Source organism: Rutidosis leptorrhynchoides, chromosome 6, assembly GCF_046630445.1.
Source record: "Rutidosis leptorrhynchoides isolate AG116_Rl617_1_P2 chromosome 6, CSIRO_AGI_Rlap_v1, whole genome shotgun sequence".
NCBI lineage: Eukaryota > Viridiplantae > Streptophyta > Magnoliopsida > Asterales > Asteraceae > Rutidosis > Rutidosis leptorrhynchoides.
Window position 1 is genome coordinate 246,381,874 of NC_092338.1, and position 17,191 is coordinate 246,399,064.

Sequence of the window (17,191 nt, forward strand, 5' to 3'; positions counted from 1 at the left end):
CAAGATTACATAATATACAATACAAGTTGATTAAGTTATGGTTGGAATAGATTTGTTACCAATTTTCACGTAGCTAAAATGAGAAAAATTATCCAATCTTGTTTTACCCATAACTTCTTCATTTTAAATCCGTTTTGAGTGAATCAAATTGCTATGGTTTCATATTGAACTCTATTTTATGAATCAAAACAGAAAAGTATAGGTTTATAGTCGGAAAAATAAGTTACAAGTCGTTTTTGTAAAGGTAGTCATTTCAGTCGAAAGAACGACGTCTAGATGACCATTTTAGAAAACATACTTCCACTTTGAGTTTAACCATAATTTTTGGATATAGTTTCATGTTCATAATAAAAATAATTTTCTCAGAATAAAAACTTTTAAATCAAAGTTTATCATAGTTTTTAATTAACTAACCCAAAACAGCCCGCGGTGTTACTACGACGGCGTAAATCCGGTTTTACGGTGTTTTTCGTGTTTCCAGGTTTTAAATCATTAAGTTAGCATATCATATAGATATATAACATGTGTTTAGTTGATTTTAAAAGTCAAGTTAGAAGGATTAACTTTTGTTTGCGAACAAGTTTAGAATTAACTAAACTATGTTCTAGTGATTACAAGTTTAAACCTTCGAATAAGATAGCTTTATATGTATGAATCGAATGATGTTATGAACATCATTACTACCTTAAGTTCCTTGGATAAACCTACTGGAAAAGTGAAAAATGGATCTAGCTTCAACGGATCCTTGGATGGCTCGAAGTTCTTGAAGCAGAATCATGACACGAAAACAAATTCAAGTAAGATCATCACTTGAAATAAGATTGTTATAGTTATAGAAATTGAACCAAAGTTTGAATATGATTATTACCTTGTATTAGAATGATAACCTACTGTAAGAAACAAAGATTTCTTGAGGTTGGATGATCACCTTACAAGATTGGAAGTGAGCTAGCAAACTTGAAAGTATTCTTGATTTTATGTAACTAGAACTTGTAGAATTTATGAAGAACACTTAGAACTTGAAGATAGAACTTGAGAGAGATCAATTAGATGAAGAAAATTGAAGAATGAAAGTGTTTGTAGGTGTTTTTGGTCGTTGGTGTATGGATTAGATATAAAGGATATGTAATTTTGTTTTCATGTAAATAAGTCATGAATGATTACTCATATTTTTGTAATTTTATGAGATATTTCATGCTAGTTGCCAAATGATGGTTCCCACATGTGTTAGGTGACTCACATGGGCTGCTAAGAGCTGATAATTGGAGTGTATATACCAATAGTACATACATCTAAAAGCTGTGTATTGTACGAGTACGAATACGGGTGCATACGAGTAGAATTGTTGATGAAACTGAACGAGGATGTAATTGTAAGCATTTTTTTTTAAGTAGAAGTATTTTGATAAGTGTATTGAAGTCTTTCAAAAGTGTATAAATACATATTAAAACACTACATGTATATACATTTTAACTGAGTCGTTAAGTCATCGTTAGTCGTTACATGTAAGTGTTGTTTTGAAACCTTTAGGTTAACGATCTTGTTAAATGTTGTTACCCCAATGTTTATAATATCAAATGAGATTTTAAATTATTATATTATCATGATATTATCATGTATGAATATCTCTTAATATGATATATATACATTAAATGTCTTTACAACGATAATCGTTACATATATGTCTCGTTTAAAAATCATTAAGTTAGTAGTCTTGTTTTTACATATGTAGTTCATTGTTAATATACTTAATGATATGTTTACTTATCATAGTATCATGTTAACTATATATATATATATATATATATATATATATATATATATATATATATATATATACATATATATATATATATATATATATATATATCCATATATATGTCATCATATAGTTTTTACAAGTTTTAACGATCGTGAATCACCGGTCAACTTGGGTGGTCAATTGTCTATATGAAACATATTTCAATTAATCAAGTCTTAACAAGTTTGATTGCTTAACATGTTGGAAACATTTAATCATGTAAATATCAATCTCAATTAATATATATAAACATGGAAAAGTTCGGGTCACTACAGTAACGACCCTGGAATTTTCAACGTTTATTTATTAATAATTGTTATTATTGATACGTGTGATTAAACGAATGTATGTGATTACATTTACATGTTGCCATGATTGCCCGTACTTGACTTTTAAGTGCCCGAAACATCTTTGTGACACACGAAACTTCACGAATAATATTTCTAGATATTCTTTACATTCATGATTAATTTTATTAATCATTTTAATTAACTAAGGCTATTAGTTAGCTACTTGGGCTTTAATTGGGTTTAATTGTTAATTAATTGAACTTGGGTTTTGATTAGTTAATGGACTCATGAATTAAGAGTTGTAAGCCCACCCTACCTTTAAGTGGGCTTAGTTAGCCCACTCTTTCAAAGTGTAAGTATCACTTTAATTTGTAACTAGTTAGTTAACTTGCATGGAATCTAGTTAACATGTAATCCCCATAAACAACCATCTAGTAACCACCTTTTATAAGCTTTACATGTATAAACCTAGTGGACTTATCCCTCCCCCTTGGAACCCCTCCAAACCATCGGCAATGAGGAGTGAATGGGGAGAGTTTTTCATTTTTTTTTTACTACTTGTTCACTAGCATCTTTCATTTACTCCTCATTCTCAAAACACACACTTCAAACTCACTTTCAAATTTCTCTCTTTTCTCTCTAAACTTTGTAAGTTACAAGACTTCTTTCCTTTCTCTTTTTTCTTGCTAAAACCGGATTATATACACACTTAATCATCATCATCATCATCTTTTGTTACTTGCTTGTTTGATTTCTTGTTTGTTGTTGTTACTTGTTTCATCTTGTTGTTGTAGTTACTTACTAGCTTTCAAGAACCTAACTTTCTAGTTTTGGTTCTTCTATTATCTTGTAAGCTCAAGAACACAAGAACATAAACTCACTGGTTTATGATTCTACTTCAATTGTTTCAAAAGTTACAAGTTCCATGCGTTGATTAAAGACATACTTGAAGCTCATGAAGTAAACTTTAAAGTTTACTTTCTAAAGATCAAACTTTGGTTTGAATCTTTAAAGTATGAACAACCATGAACCTTTTCTTGTTTATTTAAGTTTACTTCTTCATTTTATGCACTTTAATTTCATTATTTATGTTCTTGTTGGTCAAATGTTACAAGTTAACTTTGATCTCATTAATCTTGAACTTAAAGTTAACTTTAAAGTTCAAGAACATATAAAGGAAACTTTTTAATTATAACTTTGTATACTTATGCTTGATCTAGACTTTTGGGTCTTGGATCTTCAAGATCTAACTAAAGAACTATGTTCTACATCTTAAGATCTTGATTATTTAGTTTATTTTCAAGTTTGTAACTTATTATAAGTCTTATAGTTCATGTAAGTGTCAAACCTAAGACTTTGATGTAACTTTGGTTCATCAAACTACATGCAACTCTTAAGTGAGTTGTGCTTCATGTCTTAGACTTGCACTAGGGTTATGATGGTCAAGACTTGGTTAAGATGATGTAGATACATCAATGAGTTGTACACTTGAAGCTATATGCATCAAGGATGAGAAACACGATGAACATCAAGCACCAAGACCACCGGAACCCTGTTAAACTTACTGTTTCTGTCCAAAACCTACTGACCTGCTGTTTCTGTAACAGACCAGCAGACCTGGGCTATTCTAACCATGATTTTTAGATAGAACGTTTTGAGTAGATAACTTTTCATATAGGACTCGTCTTAATCCGAGTTACAGTTTAGGATTTATGGCCCTCCGATCGTCACTATGTCCTTTAACGTTGTGCAGAAATTTTTGACCTACTCGCACTTAGACCGTCGCCACGGTCAAACCAAGACGAGTTTGCTTATGTAAATTTCACCACACTTAAGGGACTCATAGAAGGAGCCATGGCCACTGGTCTCACCTTAATTCAGTAAGGGTAGAGGCCGTGGTGACTGACTGAAGTCAGACTTTGTTTTAAACTACTTTCATAAACGAAACCTACTTTACGCCTTTTGTTTAATGATGAATGGTGATGACCCTTAAGACCTTAATTACATACTTTTAAACCTATTAAGACGATTTACTGACTTAGTACTATTTGACTTAGGTTGAGGACTTCAGACCGTTTACTTGCACACCTTTCCCGACTACTACTTTACCGCTACATATCATTGTGAGTTATAGCATTCCCTTTTTACTTTAACTTATTTTGGGAACTGAGAATACATGCGGATTTTATGTTTTACATACTAGGCACGAGTACTTAAACTTATATATGTGTGGGTTATACAACGGCATAAACATTCCCTTTAGCTCGGTAACGTTTAATCATTGGTTTTTGAACCATGAACGCGAATCTTAGATATGGATCCATAGGGTTTTACATCCCCACTCGGGCTAGTAGCACTAGCGTTTAACGAGTGTTTAATACTTCGTAGACATACGCACTTGCCAAGTGTACTTTCAGGGGGTATAAACGTTAAGTTAGTTACCAAGTGCCCACGGTTAACATATACTTTATCATACTGTTTTGAAACGCTCTTTGTAGCACTGAAATCTCGTGGCCTACCTTACATACTGTTATACTTAAACTATAGCTCACCAACCTTTGTGTTGATGTTTTTAAGCATGTTTTTCTCAGGTGCTTGAGGTTAGCTTCCGCTGTGTACTAGTCGTGCTGTAGACACCCGCTGCTTAGAGTTGTCATCGCATGAACTACTTTATTTTGCATTCAAACATTCGTACTTTTGAACTATGACTTGTAACGACCATTGTGGTCACATACACTTTTTGAGTAGATAAATTTTCATATAGGACTCGTCTTAATCCGAGTTACAATTTAGGATTTATGGCCCTCCGATCGTCACTATGTCCTTTAACGTTGTGCAGAAATTTTTGACCTACTCGCACTTAGACCGTCGCCACGGTTAAACCAAGACGAGTTTGCTTCTGTAAATTTCACCACACTTAAGGGACTCATAGACGGAGCCATGGCCACTGGTCTCACCTTCATTCAGTAAGGGTAGAGGCCGTGGTGACTGACTGAATTCAGACTTTGTTTTAAACTACTTTCATAAACGAAACCTACTTTACGCCTTTTGTTTAATGATGAATGATGATGACCCTTAAGACCTTAATTACATACTTTTAAACCTATTAAGACGATTTACTGACTTAGTACTATTTGACTTAGGTTGAGGACTTCAGACCGTTTACTTGCACACCTTTCCCGACTACTACTTTACCGCTACATATCATTGTGAGTTATAGCATTCCCTTTTTACTTTAACTTATTTTGGGAACTGAGAATACATGCGGATTTTATGTTTTACATACTAGGCACGAGTACTTAAACTTATATATGTGTGGGTTATACAACGGCATAAACATTCTCTTTAGCTCGGTAACGTTTAATCATTGGTTTTTGAACCATGAACGCGAATCTTAGATATGGATCCATAGGGTTTGACATCCCCACTCGGGCTAGTAGCGCTAGCATTTAATGAGTGTTTAATAATTCGTAGACATACGCACTTGCCAAGTGTACTTTCAGGGGGTATAAACGTTAAGTTAGTTACCAAGTGCCCACGGTTAACATATACTTTATCATACTGTTTTGAAACTCTCTTTGTAGCACTGAAATCTCGTGGCCTACCTTACATACTGTTATACTTAAACTATAGCTCACCAACCTTTGTGTTGACGTTTTTAAGCATGTTTTTCTCAGGTGCTTGAGGTTAGCTTCCGCTGTGTACTAGCCGTGCTGTAGACACCCGCTGCTTAGAGTTGTCAACGCATGAACTACTTTATTTTGCATTCAAACATTCGTACTTTTGAACTATGACTTGTAACGACCATTGTGGTCACATACACTTATTATTTGCTTCTACTTAGTGAAGCATGCTTTTGAAATGTAAAACATTTGATGTCGGTTACGACATCACCTTTTTATCGTGAATGCAACTTCTTTAATTACAGTATATAGTACTTAACCTTGTAATGATCCTGTTGTTGATGATTCGTACACAATGGTTTTGTACGGGGCGTCACAACTTTCCTGCAATATTGAATCTCAATATTGATACGTAAGCACTCATAACTTAACTTTTATATATTAATAGTATATCCCTGACTAGTGCTCGAGTATATATGATTATGCATGCTTGTATGCTTATTTTTGTCATTAGATAGTTTTGATGATTTATGAATTTAATACATTTGCGATTGAGATAAGGTATATGATATGCATGTCGTTGGAAAGCTGGCGAAAAATTAATAACTTTTCGTTTAGAAAGTGTATGGTTTCAATGTACGGATTAAAAGTTAGAGTCAATTGAATTATCTATAATTTTAAAGCATCATTGTTAAAATAATTATCGTTATCGTTATCGTTATCGTTATCGTCATTATTATCGTTATTATTATCTAATAATCAATATTATTATTATTATTATTATTATTATTATTATTATTATTATTATTATTATTATTATTAAAATAATTAATATTTTTATCAAAACTATCATTTTATTATTTTTATCGTCATTATTAATATTAAAAGTATTAAAACCATCATTTTTATTAAGATTATCATTTTATTAATATTATTTATAACAACAATATTATTATCATTATTATTATCATTAACATGAATATAAAATTTTTATAAGAAATATTATTGTTATAACCTTTGTATTACTACAAAAGATTATTATTTATTATCAAGATTATTATTATTATCATTCTTAGTAAATATAAATATTGTTATTTTTATTAGTAGAACAATAATAATTATTATTATTACAAAATAATACAACTTTTAATTATTATTATAATTATCAATATTATTTTATCAAATAAATATGTGATACAAAGATATTTTTACCACACGTGATATAATTACATTAATATTACATACCACTATATTTTTATGATATTAATTGAACTTTATGAGTTTTAAAATATATAAAAAGTATATTTTTATCATATATAAATTTTAAATATAAAATTCTTATTAACAAATGACTTTTAGTATTTACTTTAATAAAATCTGATAAATATCTGTAAATATATATAACGACTATATTTAAGTTATATAATAAACAAGTATAAATTTTGTAGATCATTTTGGGTCAAATTGACTCTTGTTGACTTTTGCATATCGATCTCGAGCATTAGGATTGTGATACACTAAGACTTGACCTAAATTGTTAGACAGATATTGACCATTATATAAATATATATATATATATATATATTTAATATAGGTTCGTGAATCCAAGGCCAACCTTGCACTTGTTCAGTGCCGTCATATGCATTATTGCTACGAAATACAGTTTTGTTAGTTTCATTACTCCATTTTTAAATGCTTTTGCAATATATATTTTTGAGACTGAGAATACATGCGCTGAATTATAAATGTTTTACAAAATAGACACAAGTAATCGAAACTACATTCTATGGTTGGATTATTAAACCGAATATCACCCCTTTTAACTTGGTAACCTAAGAATTAAGCAGATGAGAGGTTCTGTTCCTAATTGACGCGAATCTTAAAGATAGATCTATTGGGCCTAACAAGTAACAACCCCCATTTAGGTTATGGATGGCTTTAGTACTTCGAGATTATATTATAAAGACGAGAGGTCCTGTTTGGGGATATTCTATGCATTAAAGTTAATGTCGGTTACCAGGTGTTCAATTCATATAAATGATTTTATCTTTATGCAGACAAGAGGTTCTGTTTATAAATATGAAAATATTGTGGTCTATTAAAATTATGGAAATGATCGATTATGATAAACTAATGAACTCACCAACCTTTTGGTTGACACTTTAAAGCATGTTTATTCTCAGGATTGAAAGAAATCTTCCGCTGTCATTTGCTCAATTTAAAGATATTACTTGGAGTCATGCATGGCATATTTCAAAAGACGTTGCATTCAAGTCATTGAGTTCAGTAAAGATTATGATCAAGTAAATGACAGATTAGATCATTTATAGTTGGATATTATGAAATGGTATGCATGCCTGTCAACTTTCGATGTAATGAAAGTTTGTCTTTTAAAACGAATACAATGTTTGTAAAATGTTTCATATAGAGGTCAAATACCTCGCAATGTAATCATATGTTATTGTATTCGTTCTTATGGATTAGGACGGGTCTTTACAGTAATAAAGGGTTGAACTTTGATTTTTCTCTTTCATTTTTTCCTTTCTTTTTTCTTTTGCTTCTCTTCATCATCCGATCATCTTCTTTAATTCTCAAAAAGGTACTGCTCCCAACTTGCTATCTTTTTCTGTTATTTTTTTATGGCTAAAGTAGGGCTTCGATCTATCTCTAGTGTTGTGACCCCCGAACGCTATGAACGCCTCTGTAAAACCCTAGGTCTTAAAGGAGACGACATAATTTTGCCGGAATCCGGGAAGTTCATGCTGGATTTTCCGGCGGATTACATCGGATTGTACACGCAATCATTTACAGAATGCAACCTTAGGATCCCCATTTCATCATTCTTCCTTAGCGTTCTTGATTACTTTAAAGTCCATGTTTCGATTGTTCACCCTCTTGCCATCAAAAAGATCTTGGCTTTTGAATATATGTGCAAAGCATATGGCGGCCAACCTTCTATTGACTTATTTCGCTATGGTGATGCTGGGAATTGGGTTACAATTTCCAAGCGTCATAAAAAGAGGGGTAGTGTGATTGATACTCCCATGTGTTTTTCTTCTTCCACTCTTGATGTAAGGAATTGGAAAAATTCCTTTGTCTATATCAAGAAATATTTTTTCTTTTCGGAAAAATTTCCCAATGCTGTTGATAGCAGGTGGGCTACTGTTCCCAAACAATATAGTGATCCTATTCCCGAGGATGCTAAAAATGATCCTCGCTACGGTAGAATTTGTCGTCATCCTATAATACCTTCAACTCTTCTAGATTCCCTCCTTTTTAAGCTCGGCATAGCACCTTCGTGGGAAATAGGTGAAGCTATTCCTGTGTACTTTTGTGGGGAAAGGGGTAGGTTTTGCATGCCCATAGGTCTTATTTTTATTTGACCCTTTTGTTTTATTTTTCTGACCTTGCTTACTCTTACAGAGATGTCTTTGCGAAATGTTATCAAGTCCTTTGGGGTGAAACAGATGACTGAAGCTGTTTGTGCTAGCACTGTGGTTAAGGAGCTTGGTTCTCCTTCTTGTTCTGGTTTTATGGAGGTGGACAGTAAACCGGAGAAAGTAGCTGAGTCTAATGCTCCCAAGGTTCAACACAGCGCTAAGGTTGCTTCGGAGCACGTGCCTATTGATGTTGATGCAGAGCCTGATGTGTCCAAGAGTATTCCTATTAGGGCGTCTAGGCATCAGAAGGCTGCCAGGAAAATGAAAGAGGTTGTTTCTGGTTCTCCCTTGAAGAAAGCTAGATTTGCTCTTCGAGATGAAGATACTGATGACGAAGCTCTAGTTGAAGGTTCTGGCGACAATGTTCTCTCGGGTACGCTTTTTATTAGCATTTTTTATTTGAACTATGCTTTGTTCTCAAATATATCTTTGTGCCTCTATAGGTGATATTCCTGATATCCCTTCTTTGGAAGCTTGTTTCGATGTGTTTGATGAAATGATTCCTTATGAGTTCGAAGATGCTTTCGTAGATACCTCTAAGCTTATCGATGTTTATACTGCTCATTGCTATCATTCTGCTATTTATAACCACCTCGTCCTGTCCCGCTTGAAGTAGAAATTTGGAGATGTTGTGTGCCTAGAGAAGGAGGTGGAAAAGCTTAGGGATGTCAATGCATCTTCTAAAGACACTGTGCAGAAGCTCCAGGAGCAATTGTTATTGAACACATCTTGGGAAGAGGAGGTGAAATCAGCCAAGAGTGAGATTCTCAGCATGCAAGGGAAACAGAAGCTTGACGAGAAGAGGATTGCTGATTTAGAAGAAGAGAACAAGGCTCTCCGTCAGGAAGCGAAAGCATTAGCAGATCAGAAGAAGAGGTTTGATGGTTTAAAAGCAGATTATTCTGATGTAATTACCCAGGTCATTACACATGTCTGCAGGCAGGTTATTCCCAGCAAAGAGTTGAGCACGTTTGTTGGTGATGTTGTTCTTGCTTGCAAACTTGAGGAGAGGTGTAAATTGTTGACTGAGTTATCCGAACAGGGCAAGCTTGAGCATAGTAGTTATCCGGAGTATACCGATCAGGCTTCAGCCCTTGTTGATGATGCATGTACTCGTTTTGCCGATGCGGAGCTCAACTATGTCGCCTCTGTTGCTGGTCACTCTGATGCTAAGCCTGTGGAGCTCCTTGCCTTGGTTGCGGAGCAATGATCTTTGTGGTTGGTTTGTTTCATGATCCTCTTTTGATGTAGTGACCTGGGTGCAAATTACTTTATGTCTAATGTACTTTTATCAGGCCTGCGTGCCTGTTGATTTGGGGCTTTGTTGCTTATGAACAATTTGTACTCAGTATTTTGTGGGTTGTCATGCCCATCTATGTGTCATTACTCTATTTAACTTTTAAGCAGGTTATGTCTTTGGATTTTTTAGCTGCCTTTCGGTCATCTAGGTGTGACTCTTTAGTGCCAAAATATGTGCACTTATTTCCTTGTAGAATTTTCCCCAATACCTTTTTGTGTACTGCTTGAATGTAGGCAATACTTTGCGACAACTTCGACATACCCCTTGGGTTACCTATGGCATATTGCTAGAGTTTGGCAAATATTTCTTATGGGAATATTTTGCAATAGCTTCGGTATACCTCTTGGGCTACCTCTTGCGTATTGCTTAAGTTTGACAAGTATTCCTCTTGGGAATACTCTGCAATAGCTTCGGTATACCTCTTAGGTTACCTCTTGCATATTGCTAGAGTTTGACAAGTATTCCTCTTGGGGATACTCTGCAACAGCTTCGGTATACCTATTGGGTTACCTCTTGCATATTGATAGAGTTTGGCAAATATTTCTTATGGGAATATTTTGCAATAGCTTTAGTATACCTCTTGGGTTACCTCTTGCGTATTGCTTAAGTTTGACAAGTATTCCTCTTGGGAATACTCTGCAATAGCTTCGGTATACCTCTTGGGTTACCTCTTGCATATTGCTCAGGTTTGATAAGTATTCCTCTTGGGAATACTCTGCAACAGCTTTGATATACGTCTTGGGTTACCTCTTGCATATTGATAGAGTTTGACAAGTATTCCTCTTGGAAATACTCTGCAATAGCTTCGGTATACCTCTTGGGCTTCCTCTTGCATTTTGCTAGAGTTTGACAAGTATTCCTCTTGGGAATACTCTGCAATAGCTTCGGTATACCTCTTGCATATTGATTAAGTATGGCAAGTATTCCTCTTGGGAATACTCTGCAATAGCTTCGGTATACCTCTTGGGCTACCTCTTGCATATTTCTTAAGTATGGCAAGTATTCCTCTTGGGAATACTCTACGATAGCTTCGGTATACCTCTTGGGCTACCTCTTGCATATTGCTTAAGTATGGCAAGTATTACAATATTAAGCTTGGTGTTTTCAAAAGGTAGTAGGATTGCATTCAAATTTCTTGTGGTAGGAAGCGTGTAAGTTTCAACTACCCATTACAAATTTTCCTACTTTCATACAGCTAAAAGTCTAGAAATAAAACTTTCGAAGGTTTACTCCGTTCCAGGTTCTGGGGATATGTTTTCCCTCCGTGGTTTCATGTTTGTATGAACCATTCCCAAAGCTTCGGAGATTATGTATGGGCCTTCCCAAGTTAGACCCATATTTCCTTTCTTATTCTACTTTACTAGTACTGTTGAGCCTTACGACATAGTCCCCGACCTTGTATACCGATGGTTTGACTCGCTTATTGCAATACTTTTCAATCGTTTTCTTGTATGCTGCTTCCCAAATCAGCGCAGCTTCCCTTCTTTCCTCCATGAGGTCAAGGTTAAGACGAAGGTTCTCCTCGTTCTGTTCAAGGTTCGCGGTTCTATTGGTTAACACCTGTATCTCCGCTGGCAGTACCGCCTCAGTTCCGTAAACCAAACTGTAGGGGGTTTCTCCGTTACTCCTTTTGTGGGTGGTTCGGTGAGCCTATAGAACTAGGGGGAATTCTTCCATCCATCCTTGGTGGCATGTACCCAATCGCTTCTCGAGGCCTTTTAAGATGTCCCTGTTGGTTACTTCAACCTGTCCGTTCCCTTGTGGATGGTAGACGGAAGTGAAGGTTTTTGCTTTATCTGCAGTTTCTCGCAGAACCCCGGGAAGATGCCTTCAGTGAATTGTTTACCATTATCCGAAATGATTTCTTGGGGTATCCCAAACCGACACACGATGTGTTCCCAGACGAATTTTTCTATATGTTTCCCCGTCGTGGTGCTTAGTGGTTTTGCTTCCGTCCACTTTGTGAAGTAATCTATCGCAACTACCAACCATTTGTAGCCTCCTGGGGCCTCGGTGAGTGGACCTACTAGATCTATGCCCCTATTTGAGAAAGGCCATGCTGATAGCACCGATATCATCTCTTGCTTTGGCTATTTTTGAACTTTAGCGTGGATCTGACATGGCTCACAGGTTAGTAAGAGCGTGACTGCATCTTCGTGCATGGTTGGCCAGTAATACCTCATCTTTAGTATCTTTGCCACGATTGATCTTGGTCCAGAATGAAGTCCACATATACCTCCATGCATTTCTCTGATGATCATCGAAGCTTGGTTTGGTCCGACACATCGAAGCCATGTGGTAAGAAAAGATTTTCTATACAGGGCTCCGTTCATCATTTTGTATGATGGTACTTTAATCCGGATCTTTCATGCTTCTTTTTTGTCTTCTGGTAAAATTTCGAGTTCCAAGTACTCCTTTTTTGGCTTCATCCATGTGTTTTCTTCTTCAGTGATTAAGTCGTGGACTTCCTGAGCTTCGATAGACCTTTTTTCTAACACTTCGACTAATACTTCTTTCGCCAGGTGCGCGAAAGTGATAGAAGCTAATTTGCTTAGGGCATCTGCTTTCTTGTTTTGACTCCGTCTCACATGTTCGATTGTGAAGCTTCTGAATCTTTCCACTAGTTCTCTGACCTTTGACAGGTAGAGTTGTATGGTAGGTTGTCTTGCTTCAAAGATACCTAAAACCTGGATAGTAACAAGTTGGGAATCTACAAAGGCTTGCAAATGCTCAATTTTCATTTCTTTCGCTATTCTGAGCCCGGCGAGAAGAGCTTCATATTCTGCTTTGTTGTTGGTTGTGTTGAATTCGAAATGTAGTGCATAAGTAAACTCTTGCCCCTTTGGGTTAATTAACATAAGCCCTGCCCCTGAGCCATCAGAGCTAGAAGCTCCGTCGGTGAACAATTTCCATTCCTTCGTTTAAAAAGGCGGAGTGATAATTTGTGCGAAGGTAGAGTCACTCCCTTCGTCTGTCTCCGTTGTTTCTGCCATGAAGTCTGCTAGCACTTGGGCTTTAATTGAATGACGAGCTTGAAATTCGATGTCATGTTCCCCGAGCTCTATGGCCCATTTGGCCATTCTACCCGACTTTTCTGGCTTCATGAGCACCTGTCTAATTTTCTTGTTAGTAAACACAATGATAGGGTGAGCTTGAAAGTGCCTTCATAGTTTCCTTGCTATATGAACTAGGGCGAGCGTGAGCTTTTCGAGTTCTGGATAGAGTGTTTCCCCTAGCTTCGGCGAGGTCAGGGTTGGCAGGTTAGCTATGTGTGCCTTCATATCGATGAAGGCTTGTTCTGCTTCTTCAGTCCAAGATATCTTTTTCGCTCCTAAACATCCTTTTAAAACTTTGAGGAAAGGTAACTGCTTTTCAAGCCCCCTGGACAGAAAACGGCTTAATGACGCAAGCTTCCCGTTTAAACTCTGCATTTCTTTGACTGTGGTTGGGGTTTCGAGTTGTTGTAGCTTGTCTACTTTCTCTGGGTTTGCTAAGATTCCTTTCTTAGTGATATAATATCCTAGGAACCTTCCTTCTTCTACCCCGAACGAGCATTTCTTGGGGTTTAGCTTCATGTTGACTGTCCGAAGAGTGTCGAAGGTTTCTTGAATGTCTTTCAACAAAGTGTTCTCTTCGAAGCTTTTGATCACCATATCGTCAACATAAGCCTCCAAGTTTCTCCCCAACTGCTTACGAAAAACTTTTTCTACCAGCCTTTGGTATGTAGCTCCAGCGTTTTTTAGTCCGAAGGGCATCTTCTTATAACAGTAGATCCCCTTACTTGTGAAGAATGATGTCTTTTCTTCGTCTTCTTCGGCCATTTGAATCTGATGATAACCCTTGTAGGCGTCAAGAAAACACTTATATTTGTACCCGGTTAGGGATTCTACCTTCTAATCAATCTCCGGCAAAGGATAGCAATCCTTTGGGCAAGCTTTGTTGATATTTGTAAAATCGACACACATTCTCCATCCTCCATCAGATTTTTTCACCATGACGAGGTTTGCAACCCAAGTGGGGTATTTTTCTTCTCGGATTATGCTAGCTTGGAGTAGTTCTTCAACCTCTCTGCAAGCAGCCTCATCTCTCTCACTTGCTAGGTTTATTTTCTTCTGATGTATCGGCTCTAGGTGCTTGTATTCCTTGAGCTTATGCTCTGTGGAGAAGGTCGTTCCATTGATACTGAGCATTCGAGGGATGCCGGTCATATCTCCGTATTCCCAAGCGAAGATATCGATATTGGCCTGTAGTAACTTGCGAAGTTTTTTCTTCATTTCCGTAGGTAGTGAACCTCCGATAGTTACTTCTAGCTCAGGGAAGAGAGAGTTGATGGAGATTTTCTCTTCACTCGGACCTTCCTCTCTAGTTTCAAGGATACATTCCATTGGCCTTTCCCTTGTTTCCCTGATAGCCATGATTACCTTTTCACGATCATAGGTTGAAACTAGGGTACCAATACCTTCAGGCGTATGGAACTTTACTAATTGGTGTATAGTAGATGCAATTATTCCTGTCTTCATCATGGCTACTCTCCCTAGCAGAATGTTATGCTATGAGGTGGACCGGACTACTACAAAGTCTAGTGTTTTGGTCCTGGACAACGGTGATTCTCCAATGGTGAAATCGAGGTCTATCTCTCCGATAGGACAGCACCTTTCTCCGGAGAATCCGACTAGAGGTACTCTTGGTGGAATTAGGCGGGCTTTAATGGCAGGGCTAAGCTGATCGAAGCAATGCTCATACATGATGTCGCATGCACTACCGCCATCCAAGTAAACTCGATGTACTTATCTCTCGAAGATTCGTCCGTTGATCATAACAGGTTTATCGGAGGGAGTGATGGTATCGAGTGCTAGGAAGGAGATCTCTTCCCAGTCTATCACTCTGCTTTTTCTTCCCCTCTTGTAGGTCCTTAGTTTCTCGCGACGAAGCATTCTGCGATAGTCAGTATGGCATTGTCTGCATTTGGTTTCTTTTCTTCAGGTTTAGGTTCTTGCTTCGGTACCTTCGGGTTTCGTATGCCCTTTACTAGATGCGTTAATTTTCCAGATCTGACTGCTTCCTCTATGGCCTGCCTCAACTGTATGCAGTCGTCCGTTTCGTGCCCCAAGTCGTTATGAAAGTCACAAAATTTGCTTGTATATCTCATCCTTCCTTTGCTATTCAGCTTCGGTGGAGCTTTAAAGGCTTGGGCAGCCCTTTCGGTAGCAAGGATTTCTTTAGGTGACTTTATCAACGTTCTGAGGATCCTGGGGGTGTTTTCCCTTCTGTAAGGGGAGAACCTGTTCCGCACGTTCCTTCTTCCGGACTTTTCTTCACGGTGACCTGCCTTTTCTTTTCGCTTAAAACCCTGGGATTCTTCGTATACGAAGCTATTTACGGTGTCTTTAGCATCTAACCAAACGTACGCTTTGTCTAGCAAAGCTTCGTAAGTGTTGAATAGATCTCGGCTAAGATGTTCCACCAACGCTCGGGTCCTACAACCGTATAAGAGTCCCGAGATTCTTTGTGACTCGGGGAGTCCGGGGATCTGTTGGGTTTCATCCGTATACCGGATGAGGAAAGCTCTCGAAGCTTCTCTTTCCTTCTGCTTGATACTGTGGGCAGCAATATGATCCTTCTTGTGTTTCTTTTGCTGGCTGAAATTCGACCTAAAGAGTCGTTTAAGGTCCTCGAAACTTGAGATGGAATCCTTTGCTAAAGAATCAAACCATATCCTTGCATCACCTTTGAGCACGTATGAGAACGTGTGGCAAGTTACGCCCGTGTCCCACCTTGACATTCGAGCCGCACCTTCGAATATATTTATAAAATCATCAGGGTCATCTTTTCCCTCATAATATCGCAGGTGGGAAGGTATCTTCATCCCGACATGTAGCGGGTGGTTTTGTATCGAAGATATAAAAGGAATTTTCTGACTCTTCCAGAATTGGTCTAAGCATCCGCCAATGTTTCCATTAGCTTCGTAGAGGAGGTTGTTTGCTACGGGGGCGCCTCCGGCATACACATTTTGGTAGGGTAAACTAACCCATGGATTACCTCTGTTCCATATTTGCGACCCCATAGGCAACGAAGCGTTCTGATGGGTCACCATGGGAATAACTCCTGTGGCTGGTAGGACCGTGCTGGTGTTAGGCATGTTTTGCGGAACAACGGGAAACGGACTCCCGAAGGTATATTACTGCGTAACTGGTCCTCCAGAGTTGCTCAACGGGACACTGGTGGTGATCATTGAATGAGCCGGTTGCGAAGGCACCTGCCGAAGAGTGATGTTCGGAGGGATCGCCAGTTGTAAGATCTGGGGCTGGCTGGCAAGAGGGAGACTTCTTGCTGGTCTCGCCTCCATTTCTATTTCTTCGTCAACGTTCTCGCTATCATACGTGAGGGTTCACCGACTGTGTAATTGCCCCTCTTCTCGTAACTTTTTGATAACGTCGCGCATGTTATCTTAGTTGTTGAGTATGAAAGTTTTGTCGATTAACGGCAGTGGCCCAGAATCACTCCAATCTGTGATTATTGGCATAGTAGGAGTGATAGGCGTCTGTGTCCCGGTTTCATGTTGGTCTACCTCGGATGGTAAAGAGAAACCGGGTGGTGGGTGATTAGATTCTGCCATGATCTTGTGTTTTTTTTTTCAAACAAAGTGAATATTGAAGTGGTGTCCCATGGATGGCGCCAATTGTTTGTACAATTCTTGGCAACCCTTGTTGAAGAAACGAGGATATTGAGGTCTGATC

At 37.5% G+C, this 17,191-nt stretch overlaps 1 protein-coding gene across 1 annotated transcript; it reads right to left on the reverse strand.

The window, feature by feature from the left end:
- Positions 1–15,366: 15,366 nt before the first annotated feature.
- Positions 15,367–16,593, reverse strand: LOC139854449 (uncharacterized). Its single transcript, XM_071843752.1, has one exon. It carries the CDS (start codon positions 16,591–16,593, stop codon positions 15,367–15,369), a length of 1,227 nt encoding a protein of 408 aa, XP_071699853.1.
- Positions 16,594–17,191: the final 598 nt, after the last annotated feature.

What these genes read in the sequence shown, in the direction of transcription:
- LOC139854449 (XM_071843752.1), bottom strand. Translation starts at nt 16,593, where the DNA reads ATGCCTAACACCAGCACGGTCCTACCAGCCACAGGAGTTATTCCCATG.